General features: G+C 45.9%; 2 protein-coding genes across 7 annotated transcripts in view; one reads left to right on the forward strand and one right to left on the reverse strand.

Moving 5' to 3' along the window:
* Syne2 (spectrin repeat containing nuclear envelope protein 2) overlaps positions 1–6,890 on the forward strand; it is a 197,788-nt gene extending 190,898 nt beyond the window's left edge. For 3 of the 4 annotated variants that reach the window (XM_048361958.1, XM_048361960.1, XM_048361961.1), the window contains 7 exons: positions 288–490; positions 1,297–1,497; positions 2,246–2,374; positions 3,778–3,969; positions 4,707–4,790; positions 5,539–5,582; positions 5,827–6,890. In XM_048361958.1, the coding sequence (XP_048217915.1) occupies positions 288–490; positions 1,297–1,497; positions 2,246–2,374; positions 3,778–3,969; positions 4,707–4,790; positions 5,539–5,582; positions 5,827–6,049 (1,076 nt within the window). In that variant the 3' untranslated portion in view covers positions 6,050–6,890. The remainder of the gene's footprint in view (positions 1–287; positions 491–1,296; positions 1,498–2,245; positions 2,375–3,777; positions 3,970–4,706; positions 4,791–5,538; positions 5,583–5,826) is intronic. The other variant, XM_048361959.1, reaches the window with a different exon arrangement.
* An 8,549-nt stretch (positions 6,891–15,439) lies between these two features.
* Positions 15,440–24,154, reverse strand: part of Esr2 (estrogen receptor 2) — a 30,273-nt gene continuing 21,558 nt past the window's right edge. For all 3 annotated transcript variants that reach the window (XM_048362137.1, XM_048362136.1, XM_048362139.1), the window contains 2 exons: positions 18,498–18,678; positions 15,440–15,631 (listed from right to left, as the gene is read on the reverse strand). In XM_048362137.1, the coding sequence (XP_048218094.1) occupies positions 15,445–15,631; positions 18,498–18,678 (368 nt within the window). In that variant the 3' untranslated portion in view covers positions 15,440–15,444. The remainder of the gene's footprint in view (positions 15,632–18,497; positions 18,679–24,154) is intronic.

Genomic DNA, 24,154 nt, shown 5'->3' on the forward strand with positions numbered 1-24,154 from the left:
TTTTTTTTGTCAGTTGTAGGTTGTGGGGCTTGAACTCAGGACCTGGGCACTGTCCTTAAGTTCTTTTGCTCAAGGCTAGCTCTCTACTTTGAGCCACAGTGCCACTTTCAGTTTTCTGGTGGTTAATTGTTAAAGAGTCTCATGGACTTTCCTGCCCAGGCTGGTTTTGAACCAAGATCCTCAGATCTCAGCCTCGGGTGCTCAGCTCCATTCTAACTTTTCATAGCTGCAGGGAGATAAATCTATCTGCATTGTTGCTTATTTTAATTAGTGGCTTTTGATTTCAGGTGCTTTTGACAAATGGGAGCTGGTAGAATCACCAGAGCTACACAGTAAACTCAGAATAAAACAAAACATGCAGCAACTGAGCTCTGATATCAACAACATCACTGCTTGGCTGGAAAAAATCGAAGCAGAACTGGAAACTTTAACAATGGCGAAGCCTCCCTCCACTATCCAGGAAATAGAACTCAGAGTGAAGAGGCTGCAGGTAAGTTAGAGATGTGGAGGGGAGGGCATTCGGAGTGCACCTGTGCAAGCACGTCTGTATTGAACAAAGTATGGGTTGGAGGTGTTGGTGGCCACTGGTGGGCAGCTGCATGCTGCCCTTCTTGCTCAATAAGCAGTGGTTTCAGACCATGCTAATAGCATCTGACCTGTGGAAAGGCCAGAGATGGGAGGTCCGGCTCACTGACTGATGAGCCCTATGGCTTGATCTAGTTACCCTATTGTGCAGGCAGGATTTGTCCCTCACAGGAAGTAGCCCAGAGAGCAGGGAGGGCAGTCTGAGATCTGCACTTTGTGGGTACCCTGAGCATAAGCCTGAGCTCCTGAGACCTAAGGCACAGTCTGAGAGTATCCAGGTACTTTCCATATTCGTCCTTTTACTTCGGGCATTATTGTACCAGGAATTACCATTCCTCTTAAGGAACATTATTTCTGGCTATTTAAAGGTAAATGAAGACACTCCATATACTTCATCTGGAAGACTTGATGTGGTCTTTAGAATGTTACGAAGCCAGTGGGAAAGCTGGGGTGGTGGAAGTTACAGAGGTCTGTCTCTTCATTCCTCTAGTCAAGTCTGGCAGCCAGGAGGCCAGCCTCTGCCTTCGGGCTCTGCTGCTCAGCTGGTCACATTCACTGGCCTTGTAGGGAAGATCTCCCACCTGATGCTTCTCAGCCAGTCACAAGCAAGGTCGCTCTGGTCACTGTAGCCACAGCTTGGAGAAGCATGTAGAAGATCCCTTTCCGAGCCCCTCCTTCCAGAGGGCTGAACCCACTCTTTTCCTATGGTAGGAGTTGCTAAAAGCCTTTGACACCTACAAGGCATTAATGGTCTCTGTCAATGTGAGCTGCAAGGAATCTCTGCCACCTGAGAGCGCCGAATCTACAGAGCTCCAAAGTAGGCTCCGTCAGCTGAGCCTGCGCTGGGAAGGGGCCCAAGGCACAGTGGACAGCTGGCGAAGGGACTTACGGCAGTCGCTCATGCAGTGCCAGGTATGCTGACTCAGCCCAAGGCCCTCCCCAGCAGCAGCCAAACCCACATGGTGAGAGCAGTAGACACTTTGACCATTGTCAGGCTGCTTGGGTGCAGCCAAATGTGGTTTGTGTACTGTTTGTTTCCATCATGCTAACCCCCAGCACATGTCATTAACCCACTGCATGCCAGGAGATTGGGAATTCTCTGTCCTTTGCCACAGTGAGCCCAACACCTGGCCCTGGAACAGAGAAACAGTTTATTTAACACTGAGGTTCTTAAACTTTCATTTTTGTATCTGAAAAATGGCAATCACTTTAGTGCCTACCTCCCCGAGTCCTTATGGGGACTAAAACAGTGGTGTGTATAATCTGAGCCCAGTGTCTATGTGTAATTGCTTCGTACACGTTACCTTTGACCTCATCTTAGGGAAGGGCTGTGAACCTCCCATAGCCTGTCCTGTTGAGTGGACTCTTTTAGCAAATTTATCCTGGAGCACGTGGTCTTCACACTTGGAAGTGTCCTGAAACCCCTCCATAAGCACTGTTAGCACTTTGCTGGGGCTCTGCCAAGGGATTTCATTCTCCCTCTTTGCTTTCCCCCTCCCTTCTTCGAGGCTTGGCTTTTCATCAAAATGGGGCCCTTTCACTCACCAGCTGGTAGAAGGCTTGGGACAGTGGTGAATCAGAAGGGGGAAGCTCCCTTTGCAGTACTTAGAGCTCTCCAAGATGATACTCTGAGGCTCTCATGCACATTTGTCTCATAAAGGACTTTCACCGTCTGAGTCAAAACCTGCTGCTGTGGCTAGAGAGTGCTGAGAAGCAGAGGCAGAAGGCTCATGTCGCTGACCCCAAAGCAGATCCCCAGGCCCTCCTGGACTGTCAGGAAGAACTGATGGTAAGTTTCTCTATCAGGGGCTCTGAGTGCCCACTGCCCACTGTTGGCTTCAGGGGTCAGAGTAGCCAACAGCCTTGCCCACTGTTCTTGGGACCATATGGCTCACATGGTGGCTGTAACTTTGTGCTCAGCCCTCATGTTCCTGCATGATGTCTACCAAGGGCCCCTGGGAAGTTCTGGAGATAAATGACTTGCAGGGATGAAGAGCCAAAGGCAGAACACAAGGTCTTTGAAACTGTCGGGATTTGAGGACATCAGTGTTTACAAGGTCCTGAGAAACATAAGGCCATTAAAAGAGAAGTAATTTTATTGTGGTTAATACAGTCAGCCATCCCAGAAAATTGGTTCCAATACTCTCACACATACCAAAATTTTTGGATGCTTAAGTCCTTTTGATAAAATGCTTAGAATTGCATATATTATTTGCATAGCTCCATACATTTCCTCTTATACTTACAGTATCTCTATATTTCTCATACTTACTATAATGTAAATACTTGTTAAATTTATTATTTCAGGGAATGATAAAGAAAAAGTCTTGGCATGTACAGTATAGCTAGAAGTATTTTTGTTCTGAATAATTCTTTTTCTTGTGCCAGTAGTAGGGCTTGAACTTAGGTTTTTTGGGATTTTTTTTTTTTTTTGCTCAAAGCTGGCACTCTACTACTTGAGCCACAGCTTCGGGCTTTGTGCTAGTTAATTGGAGATAAGAGTCTCATTGATATGTCTTCCCAGGTAGACTTTGAACTGAGATCCTCAGATCTCAGCCTTCTGAGTAGCTAGGATTATAGAAATAGTACTCAGCTATGGTTCCATTTTCAATATTTTAAATTTAAGATTTCTGGCCATTGCTTTAAAACCCCATTCTCTAGAACGGTAACTGCTCGGTGGAACTTTGTGCAATAGTGGAATTGTTCTGTCTGCATATCTACTCGGGCAGCCACTAACGTCAGGCCACATGCATCTCATGGCTCCCATAGTGGACAGCAAGGGAGCAAGACAATCACTTTTAACAATTTAAAGTCATTCATCTTGTATGCAACTCGCTGCTGTGTCTCAGTTTTCCAGCTTTAGAGTTTCCGTGACCCCTGTGCTAGTGGATGAGGGCCTCGTTCTCTCAGACCACCTCCTTTCCCTCCTTTCCTCTACATTCTCCAGCTTCATGAGTCTCTTCAGAGTGAAAATGAATTAAAACACGATGTGGTAAAACCTACTTGCTTGCTCCCTGAATTGTGCAAGGCTAAGGCCTCAGATAGGCAGCTCTGAGAAGGTTCTGGAACTGAGCAGCCCTCTACTCAGGCCCCTCCCCCCACACACACACCCCGCCCAGCATTCATCCCAGAACTGACATGCTATCCCAGCATCTATTTGAACAACTGTTTTACACACCTTATTACTTTCAGCAACTAGAAAAGGAGCTGGTGGAGCATCAGCCTCAAGTCGACTCCTTGCAGGAGATTGCCTCCAGCCTGCTCATCAAGGGACAAGGAGAAGACTATATTGAGGCAGAAGAGAAGGTTCACGTAATCGAGAAGAAACTCAAGCAGTTACGTGAGCAAGTCACCCAAGATTTAATGTCCTTGCAAAGAAGCCAGGTGAGTCTACTCTGGGCTTTTAAATGTCACACAGAGGCCAAAAGGAAGGCAGGACTGCAGCCCAGCTGTGGCTGAACATGGGGGCGGATGGGCTACATGGAGCATTAGGCCCCTGCTTAGCTCTGTGGTCTTAAGAAAAGTTGCATAAGCTTTATGCATGTATCTTGCCGTTTGGAAAGAGGAGCTAATTTACCCATTAGTATGTCTGGAGTTAGGAAAAGTGGCATTCCTCCATCACGCCACTCCATGTCACAATCACAAGCCTTCACTTTCTCATGTGACTTCATGGGGCTTCAAGTTCTGTCCTGGTCCCTCATTTCTCTAGTATTTTTTTGTGTGTGATACAACTTAGAACGAATGAAATACCCAGATTGTGAGGCTTAGAGCAGGACCCTCCATTCTAGTCTGTTTTCTTCTGAGTACTCAAGGCTAGCTCGTCTTGATAGCTGTGTACTTCTATCAGTTACTTCTGGGGCACTTAGTGTGAATTGCAGTTACAGATGTTTAATGCCGATGGTTGGATTTGCTCTGGGTATGTTGTCTTTTTTTTCTGAAAACTATTCAAGCCACTGCAGGAAGGGAAGAAGAGTAATTAGAAGAGCCCCAATCCTGAAAGATTTCAGCTACAGGAAGGGGTTGGGCTGCTGCTTGAAGACTGCTTCATGCAGAGGTTTATGCTCTTGAGACTATGCAGAACACTCTTTCCTTGAACTGAACCATTGGGTTGTGGCTTTCAGAATCCAGACCTGTCTCTGCCCGACTATGATGAGGTAGACTCAGGGGACCAGTCTCCAGCAGCTGTGCCACCTACCCAAGTGAAGGTAAGAACTCTCTATGAGAACCCTGCTGGGTATTTGGTTTGTTTTTTTTTCAGCTGTCCCAGGGCCTGAACACAGGGCTTCAGGCTTACTAAGCAGGCATTCTGCCTCTTGAACCATGCCTCTAATCCTTTTTGTCTGGTGATTTTGGAGCTAGGGTCCCAATTATGGCCTAGGACCACCAGACACAAAGTACCATAACTTTCTGTTAACTTGGGGGTGGGGGGGGGTGTCCCTTGTACTGTTGCCCAGGCTGGCCCCACACTGTTGGTCCTCCTCATAGCTAGGATTACAGAAGTGAACCACTGGCACCCAGCCACATTGGTTGTTCCCTAAAGTTACCAAGATAATAGAAAGTTAGAACCTGAAAACTCCTTTTAGAGCTTCCATGACAGTAGAGACCTGCCTCAACCTGCTGGTTGAATACACTTTTATGTACATTTTTAACACACTTTAATTTAAAGAGCTTCAAGAGTCTCAGTTCCTCTTGCATAGTAGATTGATAATGATGAGGTCCTTGTCAAAGGCTTCCTGCTTTCTCCATTATAGGAGATCAACGAAGTGGAACCTGGGACTCTTGACAATTTAACAAACCCAATTCTCTTCTATAGGTCTGGGATGAATCTCAGGCATATTCCTATAGTCCCAATAGTGTGGTGGGAAGACTCCCAGGGGAGGTATATGACGTAGAAAGGCCCAGTCTTACCACTGACAGGACAGAACTGTCTGCATACTGGCTTCTCTTTTCCAGCAGTTCAGAGCAGTGAGAACAGAAGAGGAGGAGACCCACAACAGGTAATGGCATTTCTGTCACATCATGAGTCCCCAGGGCCCACGCCACTCCAGCAGTCTTGCCAGTGCCACTGTCCAGGTTCTTGTAAAAATCTTACTGGCTTTTTTTTTTTTTCATTCATCTGAAAAACCCTGGACTTCTCTTCCCAGCTGTTGACACTCACGTGGTTGGGGGAGGGGGTCAGGTGGTATGAGTGGGCGTGGCCTCTGGATGCTCCTGATCCACTCCTGACCCCTCTGTCCACAGGGTGAGGGCTTCCACTGGCCCTGGCAGTGCTCAGCCCCAACGCTCCTTTCTCTCACGGGTGATCAGGGCAGCGTTGCCCTTGCAGCTCTTGCTGCTGCTGCTGCTGCTCCTGGCCTGCTTGTTGCCCGCCTCCGAAGAGGACTACAGCTGTACCCAGGCCAACAACTTCGCCCGCTCCTTCTACCCCATGCTGCGGTACACCAACGGGCCACCCCCCACCTAGGCGGCTTCGCTGCCACCATGCCACCACCACATCAGCCCGTGACCCTCAACATTGGCAAGGTCCAGGGACCTGCTATGAACACATCCCTCCAGATTTTGCCAGGAGAGGCTCTTGGGGCCCAGAGCAACTTGAAAAGAACCAGGCCAGCGTCTTGGCAGAGCTTCTCGATTGCCTGAGGGAATTCTGGAAAGGACAGTTTCCAAGGAGCCATGCACTTTGTGAATTTTGACTTATTTGTAAAACAGAATTACTACCATGTCTCTAAAACAGTGGTGTTCAGCACATAAAATGTGTTCATTAAATCAGCAAGCAGATTCGGCATAGAAATGGTTCAGCGACTCCTGTGTATGGATCCTGAGCTGATTGAAACGAGCATATTTTAAATGTTCCGAATTGGCTTTCCTCAGCAATTTGGGAGGAATCATTAGCCAACAAGCAGACCTACTGGTCATAAGCCAAAATAGTCTGTTCAGCACATAAGTTGGCTCTTTTATATTGCTTTAAATTTTTAAAGAAATTTTATTGCATGGATTTGGTTATTTGTGCATATTTTTTAAATTGCTGAATCTGTATGAATAATGTAAACTTTGATTTTTTTTAAGAAAAATCAGATTTTAGTCCGAGCTTTTGACTAATGTACAGTAAATGCCAAACTACAGACTTGATAAGGATTTTTTTAAGTTAATTTTATAAGACCTTTCACATTTAAAGAGACACTTCAGGTTTGCTTGAACTATTTTGGGGGTGGGGAAGAGTTAGTACAGAAACTTGAAGCTGTTTGTGGTATGTACAACTCAAATGTTTCTCATTAAAAAATAAAATTAGCCAGACCGTTGTGTTGGATTATATTTACAAAGCAAGTCAGCACCACATTTATTCTTTCCTAGAACAAAGCTTATTTTTAAAGTACTTTCTGGGGAAGTTTTAGTCCAAATTTTACATTCTGCTTAGCTAGATTTGTGCAGGATTGTTTATGAGGCCTTAGAAACCCCTGTCTGGAGAGAGGACCCTTCCTGATGTGTAAATGACCCTGTGGGACCCCCAGGCAGCACAAGGACATAGCAAGGACCATTTCACCCTCTTTTTTCTGCTTTCCTGCACTTTGGGGAGTGAATTACAGGTTAATTAACCCAAAGTGTTCAGGCCCGGGAAAGTTTTGGATTGGGGCTGTGTGACTTTGGGAATCTTTTTTTTTTTTTTTTTGGCCCCAGTCTTGAACTCAGGGCCTGAGCACTGTCCCTGGCTTCTTCTTCCCCCCCCCCCCCCCCCCAAGGCTAACACTCTGCCACTGGAGCCACAGCACCACTTCTGGCCATTTTCTATATATGTAGTGCTGAGGAATCGAACCCAGAGCTTCATGTATACCAGGCAAGCACTCTTGCCACTGGGCATATTCCCAGCCCCTTTGGGAATCTTTATATACATCTAATGAAATAACTGGGGAATGGAACCCAAATCTAAATAAATTCATTTATGTTTCTTTCATGTATACCTTAGCCCTGCATAAGCTGGAGGTACTTTAATATTGCATTTTTAGGAATTTGTGCATGTAACAAGCTTGATGGCATGGAATCCTAAGTTTTGGTATCATGTTGACATCTAAAATGTTTTGGATTTTGGAGCATTTAGAATCTTTTCATTTGTTTGTCAGTCATTAGGGCTTGCCCTCAGGGCCTGGGGGTATCTCTGAGCTCTTTTTGCTCAAGGCTAGCCCTCTACCACTTTGAGCCACATAGCTCCACTTCTGGTTTTTGAGTGGTTAACTAGAGGTAAGAATCTCAGGGGACTTTTCTGCCCAGGCTGGCTTCAAACCATAATCCTCACAGGTCAGACTCCTGAGTATCTAGGATTACAGGCATGAGCCACCACTGCCGGGCTGCATTTAGGATTTTTGAGTGAGAGGTGCTCCATTTGTGCTAGGTGCTACAGGCACACTTACCTGCCTGCCGTCCAATTGTACCACTAGGTCTACTTTCCACCTTAAACACACCTCAGCCTGTCTGCTGCCTCGATGAAGTCACCAGCTCTGCTCCTGCACCACTTCCTCAGTTCCCTCGTCCCTTCTCAGCAAAGCACACAGCTCAGGGGAGGCCAGTGAAGCCCATGGATATAGTCCAATGTCAAGGTTTTCCTGAATCAGGCATCCCCAAGACCTAGGAAGTGAACTGGTAACACACGAAGAGGACCATCTGGGAAGAATCTGTCTTTACTTCAGTGTCTAAAGTGATCAGATTGGGCTGGGAATATGGCCTAGTGGCAAGAGTGCTTGCCTCCTATACATGAGGCTCTCGGTTCGATTCCCTAGCACCACATATATGGAAAACGGCCAGAAGGGGCGCTGTGGCTCAGGTGGCAGAGTGCTAGCCTTGAGCGGGAAGAAGCCAGGGATGGTGCTCAGGCCCTGAGTCCAAGGCCCAGGACTGGCCAAAAAAAAAAAAAAATATATATATATATATATGTATGTATATATATATATACATACATACATATATATATATATATAAAATGATCAGATTGTTGAATTGACATTGAAAGAAATGGATTTTACCAAAAGTATCTCATCAAAAGTGTTTTAGCTCATTAAATAGTCTATATTGCTGGGACATAGTGGCTCAGCCTATAATCCTAGCTACTCAAGAGGCTGACAACTAAGGATCCCAGTTCAAAGCCAGACAACACAAAATCCCATGAGACCCTTAGCTCCAATGAACACATGTTCTTCAGCTCACTTGATTCAGAGCTCAGTTCAGTTAGTCCTGTTTGGGTTGGGCTCAAATCATGGTGCGATCTCTGAGCATTTTCCTGACCTTACTGTGGTGACAATCTACCTCCTCAGGGCTGGGGATATGGCCTAGTGGTAAGAGTGCTTGCCTCATATACATGAGGCCCTGGGGTCAATTCCCCAGCACCACATATACAGAAAGTGGCCAGAAGTGGCGCTGTGGCTCAAGTGGCAGAGTGCTAGCCTTGAGCAAAAAGAAGCCAGGCACAGTGCTCAGGCCCTGAGTTCAAGCCCCAGGACTGGCCAAAAAAAAACCAAAAAATCTACCTCCTCAAAATCAAACAGTACCTGAAATCAAGGTAAAACTGGAGATGTGTGGGAAGGTGGCAGGCATATGTTTAGCAGAAACTGGGAGGCACGGTGGGGAAAGTGAATCTAGCATCTGCAGTGCAGCATTGAACGATGATGCATCCTGACCAGATTTTGCCTTCACCACTGTCTCCTTGGGACCATGAACTTGTGAAGACCATAGATCTACTGTAGGTACAAAACACCTGTATGTGAACTCTGTGTTTCACGTGGTCACATACGTTTGCATCTTCTCCAGTCACCAGGGAAGTTTTCAAATGATTATTGGCACAAAAATAACTTCAGTATTAATGAGTTGCTTTTCTCCCCATCTCTGAAGGGCTAATACTAATTGACTCAGATGGACTAATCACTGAAGATCTATGCAAACAACTGATATACTATATGCATTTTATGACTTTTACAGTCAACCCATTCATACAGTACTGCAGTCATAAGTCACCATAAGAGGTTAGATGAATAAAGATTGACTTGTTTCTATTTCAGAAGCCATCCAAGAAAGAAAGGCAAGGTTAACTTATAAAATGGTATATAAGCATTTGCACTTATGTGCATTAATCCACCAAAGGTTTCCATGTTGGTTTTATCTGTGTGTGTGCCAGTCGTAGGGCTTGAACTCAGAGCTGTCCCTGAGGTTGTATGCTCAAGCTCTACCACTTGAGCCACAGCTCTCTCTATTTCTGGGATTTTGGTGGTTAACTGGAGATAAGTCTCACAGACTTCTGCCCAGGCTGGTTTTGAAATGTGCTTTTCAGATCTCAGCCTCCTGACTAGCTAGGGTTTCAGGCATGAGCTAATGGGCTATCCATTTTTGTTTTTTAAACCAGATCTCCAAGCTCTGTAAACCCAAAACAAAAAAAAAATCACAACAGAATATAGACACTTTGTAACAATTACTGTAAGTTCAGCTCCCAAGAAATAGATTTTAAGCCAAGTTTATGAAAAACACCTTTATTTATGTCACATTCAATATCTCCCAGTAGTTCCATTCATATTAAAGGGACAGTGTAAGAAAAAAGTACCACCTAGAGGAATAAAAAGCAAATCTTGAAGTTCTCTTTCAAACTATCAAACACTGATTTCTTTAAAAGGCCTGCATTTTAAAGCCTGTGAATGGTAACCAGCACATTAGTCTAGTGTAACAAAGCATCCATCTGAAAAAAGGACAAATCATCAATCAACAGGTTTGGATGTATGCAAGACCACTGCATAATAAAGTTAGAGGACCGATGCGCATGGCATTTAGACACCCAACAAAGAGAAGCCAATGCAGCTACACTGATGGCACAGTCAACCAGCAGCTTCTCTGAGCTCGCAAACCTGCCATTCCCAGAAGGGAAACCCAGCGTCAATAACTGATGGGCTTTCCAAGTGAATAGGATCCTTAGAATAACAAACCAAAAACCCACTGACTAAAACAACAACAAAAATATGCTAGAAAGAGAATGTACCACAGGGACAATGCACATCTTAGAGCTGCCATTAGAGCCAAAATTCCTGTGAGTTTGGGAGCAATAAATAATAAATGGCCTGTTTTTGCACTGTGCAGTACCAAACTCCACAGGAAAGCATCCGTGCCTGGGAGACATGGAATTTTACATGCATAAGTTTCCAAGGGGTGGGGTAAGCAGTAACAAAGAGAATGACAGTATCCACTAGGTAATGAGCCCAGGATAAAAGGTTCAGGAATAATACATTCCACCTTTTTCTGCTATCCTATCAAGGTTCATGAAAACCCATCTAAGCTGAGAAGGTGGGATCGAAAGGTCTAGCAGAAGGCAGTCATGACAGCTACAACCAGCCCTGTCATTCTGAGGTTGCGTTCACGAAGCAGAATCCTGCAGCAGGGGCAATGCTAGCCAGACAAGCAGAAGAACTGAATTGCACTCCAGCTTTGGCCATAAATACTGTTATGACCTGGAGCAGGTCAGTTTGCCCTACTGGGCTTCAATTTGCATGTGTATAAAAGACAGCTGAATTTCTGTGTGAGCGTTTTGCAAGCTGTTGTGTCTAGGAGGGTAACCCTGGGTTTTAGGCATTGAGGGGGGTCTCACAAGTAGGTCCCCTTAAGCTACAGGAGCCATGCATGGCAGTTTGTATTTAATAAATGGATTCTGCAGTTCAAAAATATTTTGCTTGGACTGAGGCCGCAGCTGAGAGGCAGAACACGGGAGCAAGCCAAGGGCCTCACACACGCAAGGCCAGAGCTCCACATTGAGGCTGCCCTGGGCCCTTCAGTGTCTTTTTTTCAAATAGTTCAAGTGCCCAATCACTTTCAACCCTGGAGTTGGACCGGCTGTTTCTCAGCTTTATCAGTTGTCCTGTATGACCTTGAGCAAGTTTGCTAAGACTTTCCAGCCTCCACAGCCAACAAGTTTGGATAACAGTAATTACTACAAGGATTAACTGTGTGAGAGAGGCACTAACTGGCTCTAACTCCACAAATATTATTTTTAAGTACTAACTGGCATGTTTTTATCATTTTACTTTTGTTGTGTGTTTTTTCCCTTTGAAGATTTTTAGCAGCTTAAAGAAATGTATAGAAATCTTTATTAAACAAAAGTACTTTGTTTCTAACTAGAGCTAGAAATGGAAGGTTTATCTGTAATTTGAAGTTTCCCCTTAGCAGATATAAATTGGAAACAAGCCCTATTTTCACATGCTAGAAAATTTGAGAATTCCTTCCACTTGGCATTCATTGATTGATTGATTGAGTCTGCCGATAATTGCTTACTCTTCTTTTTCTTTCCTAATTCCAAAATAACTGAGTTATGAACACAGCCTCTCTGCAAAGCTCTGGCTACTGGGCCCTGTTTTCCATATGGTTAAGACTCCCCTGGATTTTATTACTTGTCTAACAGTAATGTCCTTTTTTCCTGCCTCCATTTTCCAAGAAAAATCAGGTCAAATCCTTTGTAGTCACCCTATGTGGGTAGGCCTGAGGACCTGAGGCAGTGAGGACGGAGGAAGGCTAGAATAGAACAAAACTCATGGGAAAATCTCCAGGAGGCTCTCCTGGATTGTTTTCACTGGAGATGGTCAGCTCACACTAGGAATATGGGTAAACTCTGTTTTGAGGCTATTTCAGGGCTACTAGTTTATTAAAATTTGCCTTTGTGGCCCTTCCGCAGTCACTCACATTTTGGAGATAAGCCCAAATCTCACTCCTCAAATGTATACATTTATCTTGATTAAATAATCACTTTCCAATTAAAATAGAGGAAAGGAATCCGGCCCGGCCAGTGTATGATCGAGTTGGGGGGTAGGTGTTTCATAACACTTCAAATGCCCTTGTTTTTTGTTTTTATTCAGTGATCCAATTACTGTTTCCAGTTGTCAGGTCTCACTCATCCTAGCTCCCTCCTGACCAAGGACACGCGCCACGGGCGGCGGGAGAGCTCCCAGCCTGTCCTAACAGAACACGAACCACTTGCAGGATGGACAGCCCCGAAAAGAAAGCATGTAAAGGAAACCCACTGAGTTAGAGAGAAATAAGTGGCCTTTAAAATGGGATTTGAGGATTTTTTTCCAGCACATAAAATAGGTAGCCTGATGTCATAATTTAGAAGAAAAACAAGTGTTACCCATATATGCTTGGAGATGATGAGCAGATATTTAAGCACCTTATCTGAAAGAGCACAAAGATCTAGGATAAAAACAACAAATAGCCAGATGCTGGTGGTTCACACCTGTAAACCTAGCTACTCAGAAGGCTGAGATTTAAGGGTCATGATTCAAAGCAAGCCCAGGCAGGAAAATCTATGAGATTCTTATCTCCAATTAACCACCAGAAACTAGAAATGACCCTGTGGCTCAAAGTGATAGAGCACTAGCCTTGAGCAAAAGAGCTCATGGACAGTGCCCAGGCCCTGAATTCAAGCCCCATGACCAACCAAAACAAAACAAAACTCTGTGTGTGTATGCGTGTGTGTGTGTGTGTGTGTGTGTGTGTGTGTGTGTGTGTGTGTGTGCAGGTATTAGATCTTGAACTTAGGGCCTCACACTCTTGCTTAGCTGTTTCACTCAAGTCTGGTATTTTGCCACTTGAGGCACACCTCTACTTCCAGCTCTTTGCTAGTTAATTGTAGATACAAATGGACTTTTCCATCCAAGCTGGCTTTTAACTGCAATCCTCAGATCTTGGCTTCTTGAGTAGCTAGGATTGCAGGTGTGAGCCCCCAGTGTCCAAATACCTTTAAAAAAAAAAAAAATCGGGAGTATGGCCTAGTGGCAAGAGTGCTTGCCTCCTACACATGAAGCTCTCAGTTCGATTCCCCAGCACCACATATATGGAAAACAGCCAGAGGGGGCGCTGTGGCTCAAGTGGCAGAGTGCTAGCCTTGAGCAAGAAGAGGCCAGGGACAGTGCCCAGGCCCTGAGTCCAAACCCAGGACTGGCAAAAAAAAAAAAAAAAAAAAAAATCTTTTTCTAATCATGAGGCTTGAACTCAGGGCCTGGGCAGCCCACTGTCCCTGAGCTCTTATGTTCAAGGCTAGTACTCTATCACTTTGAGCCACAGGGCTACTTCTAGTTTCTGGTGGTTAATTGGAGAGAGGAGTCTCAGGGACTTTCCTGCCCAGGCTGGCTTTGAACCACATTCCTCAGATCTCAGCCTCCTGAGTAGCTAGGATTACAGGCGTGAGTCACCAGCGCCAGTTCCAAATATCTTTAGATTATAGGCCATGCCTCAACCACCTGCTTACCCTAGATGTAAACCAAAAACACAGCCCTTACCTGCATGCCCTCAGGTTAGAATCACACAGTTGAAAATTGAGCCAAGAAACAAAGACCCTTCAAAGTCAGGCTAAACCCAAATACATTGAAACAAAAAGGTCTCAAGAAGCAGTCAGGATAATGGATAAAAAATAATAATAATAATAATAATGAACCAGGCAGTGTGACATTTTTCTGTAATCCCAGCACTCAGGAGGCTGAGCAGCCATACTGAATTCATATCCAACCTGCACTACATAGTGAGAGCCTATCTCAAAAGAAAAAGAAGGAAGGAAGGACGAAAAGAGGGAAGGAAGAGAAGAAAGAAGGGAAGGAGGAAGGAAGGGAGGGAAAGGAGGAAGGAAAGGAGAGAACATAAGAATTTAATATAAAAGGTTAAAGGGGAGAACTGGAGAAGAAAAATACTCTGCTCCTCAAGCAAGAACTATGAATTAAAACTCCTAACTTTTCATTTTAAGTGCTTTATTTTCATTCCTATTTACATTCCCCTTGATATAAGAACTAATAGTTTTATTGTTTCTATGTCACCCATCTCACTATATAAATGTTCAGATAAGAAAATGTTTGGGGAGAGCCACAGAGTATACAAGTTTTTTGCTAGTTATGCCTAGGTATTAAGTATTCCCCTTTAAAGGAGTTCATAAACCATGTCTTCTGTTCAAGCGTCTGCTCAGCAGTCTGCATCACGGACCGGAAGCTGACATGCTGGGCTGTGTGTGGTTGATTTCCACAGAACAGCACGGCACACATGCCCATGGTGTGGACTCCCTGTCTCTCTGGGTGGCAGATGCAGCTGGGGGCTGCTACATCTACTGTGCAAGACAAAAAACTCAGCATTCACAATGCCCCAGGGGAGCACAGACTCAAACCCACACCCACAGGAGAATAACCCCATGCCTGCAAACTGGGCACACCTGGGACCCCTGGACAATGGATTTTCAAAGAAGCCCAACTGCAGAAGCGACTTTAATCTCCCACAACCGTCCATGACCATGATCCCACACAGCCACGCACCAAATAATCAGCGAGCTCTAGGAATGCACATGGAGATCTGGCAGAAGCAGATCCTCCTGGGGGTTCTGGCTCACGTGGGCCTGGCCACTGACATCCAATTTCATGGAGCTAGCGAACTATTTAAGTGATTGCCATTGGTGTTTGGGGTTCTACAATCAAATGATCCAGAAGAGAACCTATGTCAAAACGTTAGTCCACTTCAGATAAATGTGTCATGTCTCCACTCTGTCTAGTTGTCAGATTTCCACCATTCAGTCCTAAACCTTCAAGGAGGCAGAAGGGAGCTAGACAGTAAAAAAGGGACTGCATCAAATCCTAAGGTGATCCAAGTGGAGCCCCGCATTCAAGTGTGCCCCTGGCACGAGGGAAGCGGTGGCTCTCCCACCTTGACTCTGGGGATGTAGGGAGGCGAGGGCAGGATATGCATGACTGAGGTCACCGTAACCAAAGGAGGGACCCCCCAGAGAAAGGGGATGAAGCCCAGGCTTGCAACCTGCTGGCGTGCGCATGTTCACCTTGGCCTCCTCTGTGGGCCCATTCACCTCAGGGCTGGGCATCATGGAGTCTGGGGGTTCTGGGAGCCCTCTTTGCTCTTCTCGTCCTCTGCCGAGCTGCCCTCAAAGCCTGAGATGGAGGACTTGTACCCGCGAAGGGTGTGGGCATTCAGCATCTCCAGCAGCAAGTCATACACTGGGACCACATTTTTGCACTTCATGCTGAGCAGATGTTCCATGCCCTTGTTACTATGGGGACAAAAAGGTACTGAGATTCCTTTTCTACAGGCCAGAACACTGAGATCCTCCCCAGCCTCCGCACAGAGCCAGGCCTCCCCCCCCCCCCCCCCCCCGCCTGTCCCTCCCAGCCAGCTCCCTCACTGGTCTGGATTTGGAGGCAAAGCTGCTAGCCTGTTGGCCTGCGTGTCCCACCAACCACCCACAATGGCCTGGCACACACCTGGCACATAGCACAATCTTCATGTTCTATAAAAACAACTGCAGCCGGGGCTGGGGATATAGCCTAGTGGCAAGAGTGCCTGCCTCGGATACACGAGGCCCTAGGTTCGATTCCCCAGCACCACATATACAGAAAACGGCCAGAGGTGGCGCTGTGGCTCAGGTGGCAGAGTGCTAGCCTTGAGCGGGAAGAAGCCAGGGACAGTGGCTCAGGCCCTGAGTCCAAGGCCCAGGACTGGCAAAAAAAAAAAAACAACTGCAGCCGGGCATCAGTGGCACATGCCTGTAATCCTAGCTATTTAGGAGGCTGAGATCTGAGGATCACGTTTCAAAGCCAGCCCAGGCAAGAAAGTCCATAAGATTCTTATCTCCAGTTAACCACTCAGAAAACCAGAAGTGATACTGTGGCTCAAGTGGTAGGCTACGCACTAGCCTTGAGCCAAAGAGCTCATGGATAGCACCCAGGCCAGAGTTCAAGCCCCATGGCCAAACCGAAAAAAAAAAAAAAAAAAAAAAAACACTGCAAATAATGAATTAACAAATACTGTATCATGGTTCCTAGAAAAAATACACAGGCTCCTCAAGTGTCTAGTCACATTTTCATCAGCTGATTGATGCATAATGCTCTTCTGTGTGTGTCTTTGTATAAAGACACCTTAGTTAGTTGTATCAATAGCTTATGTTTGCAATCCTAACTCAGGAAGCTGAGATAGGACAATCTTGGTTCAAAGTCAGCCTGGACTGGAAAGGCCATGAGAGATCATAAGTGAATTCACCAAAAAGCTAGAAGTAGAGTTGTGGCTCAAGTAGTAGAGTACCAGCCTTGAAAAATAAAGTTCATGGACAGTTCCAGGCTCTGAGTTCAAGCCCCAAGACTGAAATACACACACACACACACACACACACACACACACACACACACCCCACTCACAAAAGACACCTTATTTCTATGCTGTAGATGCATAGATGCATTCATGAACAAAACTCATCTGGGATACACATTTCTCCCCAAAGGCACCTCACATCTTTCCTGGCCTAGGAATGCTGGGGAGCGCTCAGCTGTGTCACATAATGAAGCCACCCACACAAAGCACAAAAATAGAAAGCCAGGGCTCTCGACAGCTTGAGTAAAGCCAGTGCCTCAGCCAAGGTGAGAGCTGAGCAGGAAGGTTCAGAGTATCTCCTTGTTCCGCCTCAGCTGGCGTCATGCACAGTGAGCCACTCAAAAAGTTTGCCACTCTGGGCATGACCTCCAAAACATCACAGGTACTGACCTGGGGTTACTATTAAATTTTAGTGAGTCAGTGAATTCAAGAATATGGAATACACAAATACTAAAACTCAGCTCTATTTGTCCTGCACAGGGCTATGAGCTGAGTGATTATTAATGGGAAAGAGACAGAGGTCTTTTTAGCTTTCTCTCCATGTTGTTGAACTCTTTTTTTTTCTCTTTGTCAGTCATGGGGCTTGAACTCAGGGCCTGGGCGCTGTCCCTGAGCTTTTTCGCTCAAGGCTCATCATGCACTACCACTTTGAACCACAGTGCTACTTCCAGTTTCTGGTGGTTAATTGGAGATAAGAGTCTCACGGACTTTCTTACCCTGGCTGGCTTTGAACCACAATCCTCAGATGTCAGCTTCCTGAGTAGCTAGGATTACAGGCATTAGCCACCAGTGCCCTGCCCCATGTTGAACTCTACAGTCCCACAGCTCCTAGCCCTTCCTCTTCAAGTAAGTATACCTTCCATCCTCATCTCCCCTCTTCCAGCCTCAGGGTAAGGCTACCTTCTAGGTGTCATCACACTGACATCACTGAGCCAGGCACCATCAGCACAAGTCCCCTCCATCTGCTCACAGAGCGCCATGCATGCCATCCACAACCACGCTTGCTGAACCTGTTGGGAAGTTCTCTTGCTTCCTGTCCTTAGTATCCTGAGGTCATCGAAGAGAGAGAAAGGCTAGTGCCTTTCATCTTAGCTACTCAGGAGGCTGAGATTTAAAGATCGTGATTTGAAGCCAGCCAAGCAGGGAAGTTCATGAAACTCTTACCGCCACTTAACTGCCAAAACCAAGCAAACAAACAAAAGTGGAGCTGTGGCTCACGTGGTAGAATGCTAGCCTAGGTAATAAAGCTATGGGGTACCACCCAAGCCCTGAGTTCAAGACCCCGGACTGACACAAAAGAGATGGAGAGACAGAGAAGGAGAGAGAGAGACAGAGAGAGAGAGAGAGAGAGAGAGAGAGAGGGTTCATGCAATCTCCAGTCACCAGCCCAAGGGCAGTGTGGGGAAGCAGACAGGCTCTTTACGAAAATGACATAGGGACTCAGCCCTGCTTGGTATGAAGAGGGTAGCAGTTCATTTTAGGGGAAGAAACTGTCTCTTTCAGGACACCATAAACCAGCCTGAAGCCTTAGCAACCAAAAACCCAATAAGCCCCCGCCCCCCACCTCCACAGGATGATGTGTGAAGGTACAAGGGGCCACAAGACGTCTATTCAATGTCTGTTATGCGCTGAGCTTCAGTTACAAGTGTATGTGCTGAGGGTGTGCCATTTCCTTCCAGGGATTCCTTTTCCCTTAAACATGACAAACCTGCAAATGCTATTCCCAAAGCTCACGCCGGTGGCACGGCTCTGCAGGGCGGCGCCTCACCTACCTGATGTGCCGGAGGTGGGAGAGGAGCATCAGGAGATTGGCCAGACGGACCGACTGCTGCTGGGCGGAGAGGCCGCTCCTGGCGATCACCCAGACCAGGGCATCGGTCACCGCATTCAGGAGGTGAGTCAGCTTCCGACTGCTCTCCGCCTCCTGGGATGCCGCGGACAGCGGGTACATGCCTGGACAGGGAAGGAAACCCTGGCTCTGAGCAAAGGAAGCAGGGGTCACACACTCAGCTCAGCTGTTCAACAGCACGCATGCTCCAGAAAGGAGGCCACGTTGTGCCTATGTGGTGAGATTTTTGTTTGTTTTTTTGGTGCTGGTACTGGAGTTTGAACTCAGGGCCCAACATTGTCCTTTAGTTTTTTTCACTCAAGTGAAAAAGTGATACAGTGGCACTCTACCACTTGAGCCACAGATTCACTTCTAGCTTTTTGCTAGTTAGAGCTGAGAGACTAGTGGACTTTCCTGCCCTGGCTGACAGTCAGATCTCAGCCTCCTAAGCAGTTAGGGTTGTACCCTTCACTTGTAGTGTGAGCCATTGAAAGTGCCTGGCTTGATCTCCCCCGTGAGCTCCTTTTCCTCACCAGCCCCAGCACCATGCTGCAGAATGCAGGGCTCTGAACTAACCTGTCAGTGTACCACCAGGCACAACTGCGCCTGTCACAGCAGGTTCATTAGTCACCTCAACCAGTACCTGGCATTTCTCATCTGCAGCACAGAGATGGTGAGAGAGGGAATTTAGTTCTACTCTTCGTCCTGAGAAAGGTGCCTTGCTAAGAGGGCTTGAAGAAACATAAAGGAATGGGAAATGTAGTAAGGGCTCCCTGCCTGTCTGAAGTTTACTTCCCACATCGGGGAGCCACAGCAGGGCCTCACTGCCACCTGGTCGAGGCCCACCGAAGCTCACTTCCTGTAGCACCTTGTGGGGCCACCATCTCCTCTGACTCTGGACCAATGCCCCAGCACTCCTGTCTCAATTTGGCATGGAGCAAAGCTGACAGGACCACAGCTCCTTAGGTCCCCATGAACACCCTACAGGTGGGCTGCTTCCCCCAGCCCAAGCCCACCCTGTGCTTAGCTCCTGTCTACTCAATGGTTGCAATATAGCCAAACAGCCTAGCTCCACCTCCTCTGTTCCCCCTCTGCAGGCCCAGCTCCTCCATTTCCTGAAGTAATCAGAGCCTTTCTCCTGCAATTCCAAACTAAGAATCACAAGCATGGGAACAACACAGGAAGTGTGACTTTGATGGTAATAAGAATGGAGGAGAGGCTGCATGTCAGAGGCACAAGCTTGTGGTTCTAGCTACTCAGGAGGCTGGAATTCAATTCACAGCCAGTCCAGACAGAAAAGTCTGTCCAACTCCATCTCCATAATCAGCAAAAATCAGGACTGGAGGGGCTGGGAATATGGCCTAGTGGCAAGAGCGCTTGCCTCCTATACATGAAGCCCTGGGTTCAATTCCCCAGCACCACATATACAGAAAACAGCCAGGTGTGGCACTGTTGCTCAAGTGGCAGAGTGTTAGCCTTGAGCAAAAAGAAGCCAGGGACAGTGCTCAGGCCCTGAGTCCAAGGCCCAGAACTGGCAAAAAAATTTAAAAAAAATCAGGACTGGAGGCATGGCTCAAGTGGTAAAGTGCCAGCTGAGCAAGTAAGCAGCATACCAAAATAATAATCATAATAACAATCATAATATTGGAAATAACCTAAAATTATCCTAGGAAGAAATTGGATTAAAGAATACCCACCCTAGCTACTTAGGAAGCTGAGATCTGAGGATCACAGTTCAGCCTGCCAGCCCAGGCAGAAAAGTCTGTGAGACTATTATCTCCACTGAACCACTAGAAAACTGGAAGTGGCACTGTGGCTCAAGTGGTAGCCTTGAGCTGAAGAGCTCAGGAACAGCACCCAGGCTCAGAGTTCAAACCCCACAACCGACAAAAAAAAACCCGCCCACTCTGCTGCTTCCCTATCCTGTCAGGAGGACTGTGCCTGTGTTTTTGGCATTCATACACCCACTCCCTCATCAGTGTACAGAGTGATTGCTAAGAGGCATCCCTCAGCCAGGGTCAAAGGATAGCACACAAAACCTCATCAATCAGACCCAGAGAAAGCAGCAAAACTGGGCTTCCCTCCACTCCTCCAAAAGTAGAAACATTAATTAGGATTCATTGTAGAAGAAAAAATTTTAACTTCTCATGAAACTAAAGAAATCTAGTAAAAAAAAAAAATCTTGGCCCGGTGCACCATACATACCAATGAAAGTAAAATAAAATCAAGGACAACATCTCCTCCCTGCCTTATCACCAAGGGGAACAGCTGTGCATTCTCCTCACTGGCCCATCTGACATTCTGAGAAGCAAAACCCCAGGACTGCTCACATCCTGTGTGTTCAAAGGATGGCGATATCAGCTCTCCTGGGCTGAAGGCAAGTAAATTAGAAGATGTGCAATGTTCAATTAAAATTCCAGAGTGCTGGCCATAGGAAAAGTGTTTAGGCTTTTGGGCGGTATATGTGTGGGATATGTATGTGCAAGTCTAATGTAAAATAGATCTTTCTGTGGTTAATCATCCATCTCTTTCATTCTTTTAACGTCTCACAATTGTTTAGATAAAGACCTGCTTCTACTTAAACTATTCTAAAAGAGTAATGGTAATAATTTCTAAGTTGACTCCAACTCTATTTTCTACACTCAGACCCTGTGTAATACTAAGAGAGGGTTATTATAGTCTTGAGAGTCCTGGGTAACAAAGATGGTCCCTCGTGTGTGTGTGTGTGTGTGTGTGTGTGTGCGCGCGCGCGTGCACGCACGCACGCGCGCACATATGTAAAACTGACCTGTTCCCTTTTCTCCCAGACTAATGTGTTGGTCTGAGTGTCCTATCAAAACCTTATTAAGCCTGGTGCTGGCAACTCATGCCTGTAATCCTAGCTACTCAAGTGGCTAAAATCCAAGAATCTCAGTTCAAAACCAGCCCAGGCAGGAAAGCCTGTGAGACCCTTCTCTCCATTTAACCACCAGAAAAATGGGAAGTAGTGCTGTGGCTCAAAAGTGATAGAGTGCTAGCATTGAGCAAAAAAGGTCAGGGACGGCACTCAGGCCCTGAGTTTAAGCCTCATCACACACACACACACACACACACACACACACACACACACACACACACACCCTCAACAGATTAGTTGGAAATGATTGCTTTCTCTCTAATTTCCTGTAATAGCATGTATAAACTCGGTGTTGATCATTCCTTAAATATTCTTGAGCTTTGTGCAGGATGATAGTTAATTTTTTTTAATTTTATAATTTTCTTTTGTCAGTTGTGGGGCTTGAACTCAGGGCCTGGGCACTCTCCCTGAGTTCTTTTGCTCAAGGCTACCAGTCTACCATGTGAGTCACAGCTCCACTTCCAGGTTTTTTGGTGCTTAATTGGAGGTAAGAGTCTCACAAATTTTCCTGCCCAGGCTGGCTTTGAACCGAAATCCTCAAATCTCAGCATCCTGAGCAACTAGGATTACAGATGTGAACCACCAGCACCAGACTGCTTAGTAATATCTTTATGCTTCATGCTTCCTTTTAAGTTTGTAGACTCGACTGGGAGCTGTTTTACTCCCTTGCTTAGTCAATTGTCTCCTGAGTCCTATACCAGTGTCCAGGGAGGGATGTCCCCGCTATGCTCTGCTGTTTCCTCCTCCCCCTCCAGTGTCCTCACAAGGACATTAGTGATCTGTTGAGGCCTTCACAGATTTGCAGGTCCAGCTGGCTGGCTGCCCCAGACTCACAGGGCTTCGTTCAGGGAGACCAACTGCTCTATTTGGGTTACTTCTCATGGTGGTTAATATTAGGCAGCAACTTAATTAGAGGAAAGGATGGATACCCCATAGCCTGCTGGTTAAGCGTTATTTCTGGGTCTGGGTCTGAGGGTGTTTCTGGAAGACACTGGCATTTGACCCAGGTGACTCAGTAAGGAGGAATTACTCTGAACCAAAGCAGGCAGATATTGCTTAATTGGCAGAGGACCCAAATTTTCTAAAAAGGCAAAGGAAAGGTGACTTCTCCTTTCCATTTCCCTTCTTCCTCTCCTCTCTCTCCAGGAGCGGAAACGCTCATGTCTCCTGCCTTTGGACATCAGAACTCTAACTTCCCCAGCCTTCGGACTCTGAGACTCACAACAGGAACCTCATTTCTCCATCCTGGACTTAAAGAGCAGGCTGCAGCTTCTCTGGGGTTCTCAGTGTTGTTTAATCACTTGAGCCAGCCCTCATATGTTGTCCTCTCTTATATGCCTATATCAATGTCTATCCACTCACCCATCCTATTGGCTCTATTTCTCTGTAGAGGCCTGACTAATAGCCACTTGCCTTGAAAAGCTGGCTCTGGTCCAACAAGTCCTCACTTTGCCTCCCTTCTCTCTCAGAGATTTCTGCCATATATAGTCCAGCCAATGTCTGTTTGATAAATTTCATCAAGGTTTTATTTGAATTTACTTTATTAAAATTGTTTCTGCTCAATTTTTGTTGTTTGTTTGTTATGTTTGTGATTTGGGTGCTTCAGATAATCCAGGGGGAGAAAAGGCCTGTATGTGCAAATCCTTAAAATCTCATATAAGAAAAGACCTACTTCTCCCAACAGTGAAAATGTCCCAAAAGAAACAGAATCGAAGTTTCCTCGCAGCCATGTGGAACTGGAATAAGTGCATCTTGACAACTGTGATGACTACTCACCAAGAAAGAAACTCTGGAGAAAAAATTGAAAATTTAAATTTACCATAAACAATTTGACTCCTTTGCTGCGATAAGTGTTCATTACATGGCACGCCCCCCTCGCCTTCTATAATTCTTTTGTAAAAGATGAGGGATGATAATAAGTGGGGCGGGGTGCTGGTCATAGGGAGAATGTGCATTGGGCTGGTAAGGTCAGGTGGAGACCCAATTAGGAAATACCCAAAGGCTGTCATCAAGGTCTCCGAACCCTCACATGACCTTTAGATTCTTTCTTCATCCCTCCTTGTCTCTCTCCTTCAAGGCCTAAGCACACTTCCCAGCCAACCATCTCCTGAGCAGCACCAGCTCTGTCCCCAGCTGCTCAAATCCACCACCAGAGAATGGGAGCCTAGGGCAAGCATTTAGAAACTTCTATGGCAATCAAGAGAATAACTTTACATAGCTGAATGTGGTGATGATACACAAATATGATAAGCTACAGTTTACACTTTTCACTTTTAATTTTTTAGTCCATTTATTGTTATTATATTTTATAAAAAATGCTTATCTAGGGCTGGGAATGTGGCTTAGTGGTAGAGTGCTTGCCTAGCATGCTCAAAGCCCTGGGTTCAATTCCTCAGCACCACATAAACAGAAAAGGCCAGAAGTGGCACTGTGGCTCAAGCAGTAAATTGCTAGCCTTGAGCAAAAAAAAAAAAAGTCAGGGATAGTGCTCAGGCCCTAAGTTCAAGCCCCAGGACTAACAACAACAACAACAAAATGCTTAGGTAGACTTGGGAGAGATGGAGGGAGAATGATGAAAGGGATGATACTGATTAAGATATATAGTATTCATAATCTGATTCATAGAATTGAAATCCCTTTGTACCTAACTAGAAAAAAATAAAAAACCACTCATTGTGCTCATAAAGACAATAGAATTTTAATGT

This window comes from Perognathus longimembris, chromosome 14 (genome assembly GCF_023159225.1).
Source record: "Perognathus longimembris pacificus isolate PPM17 chromosome 14, ASM2315922v1, whole genome shotgun sequence".
Classification (NCBI taxonomy): domain Eukaryota; kingdom Metazoa; phylum Chordata; class Mammalia; order Rodentia; family Heteromyidae; genus Perognathus; species Perognathus longimembris.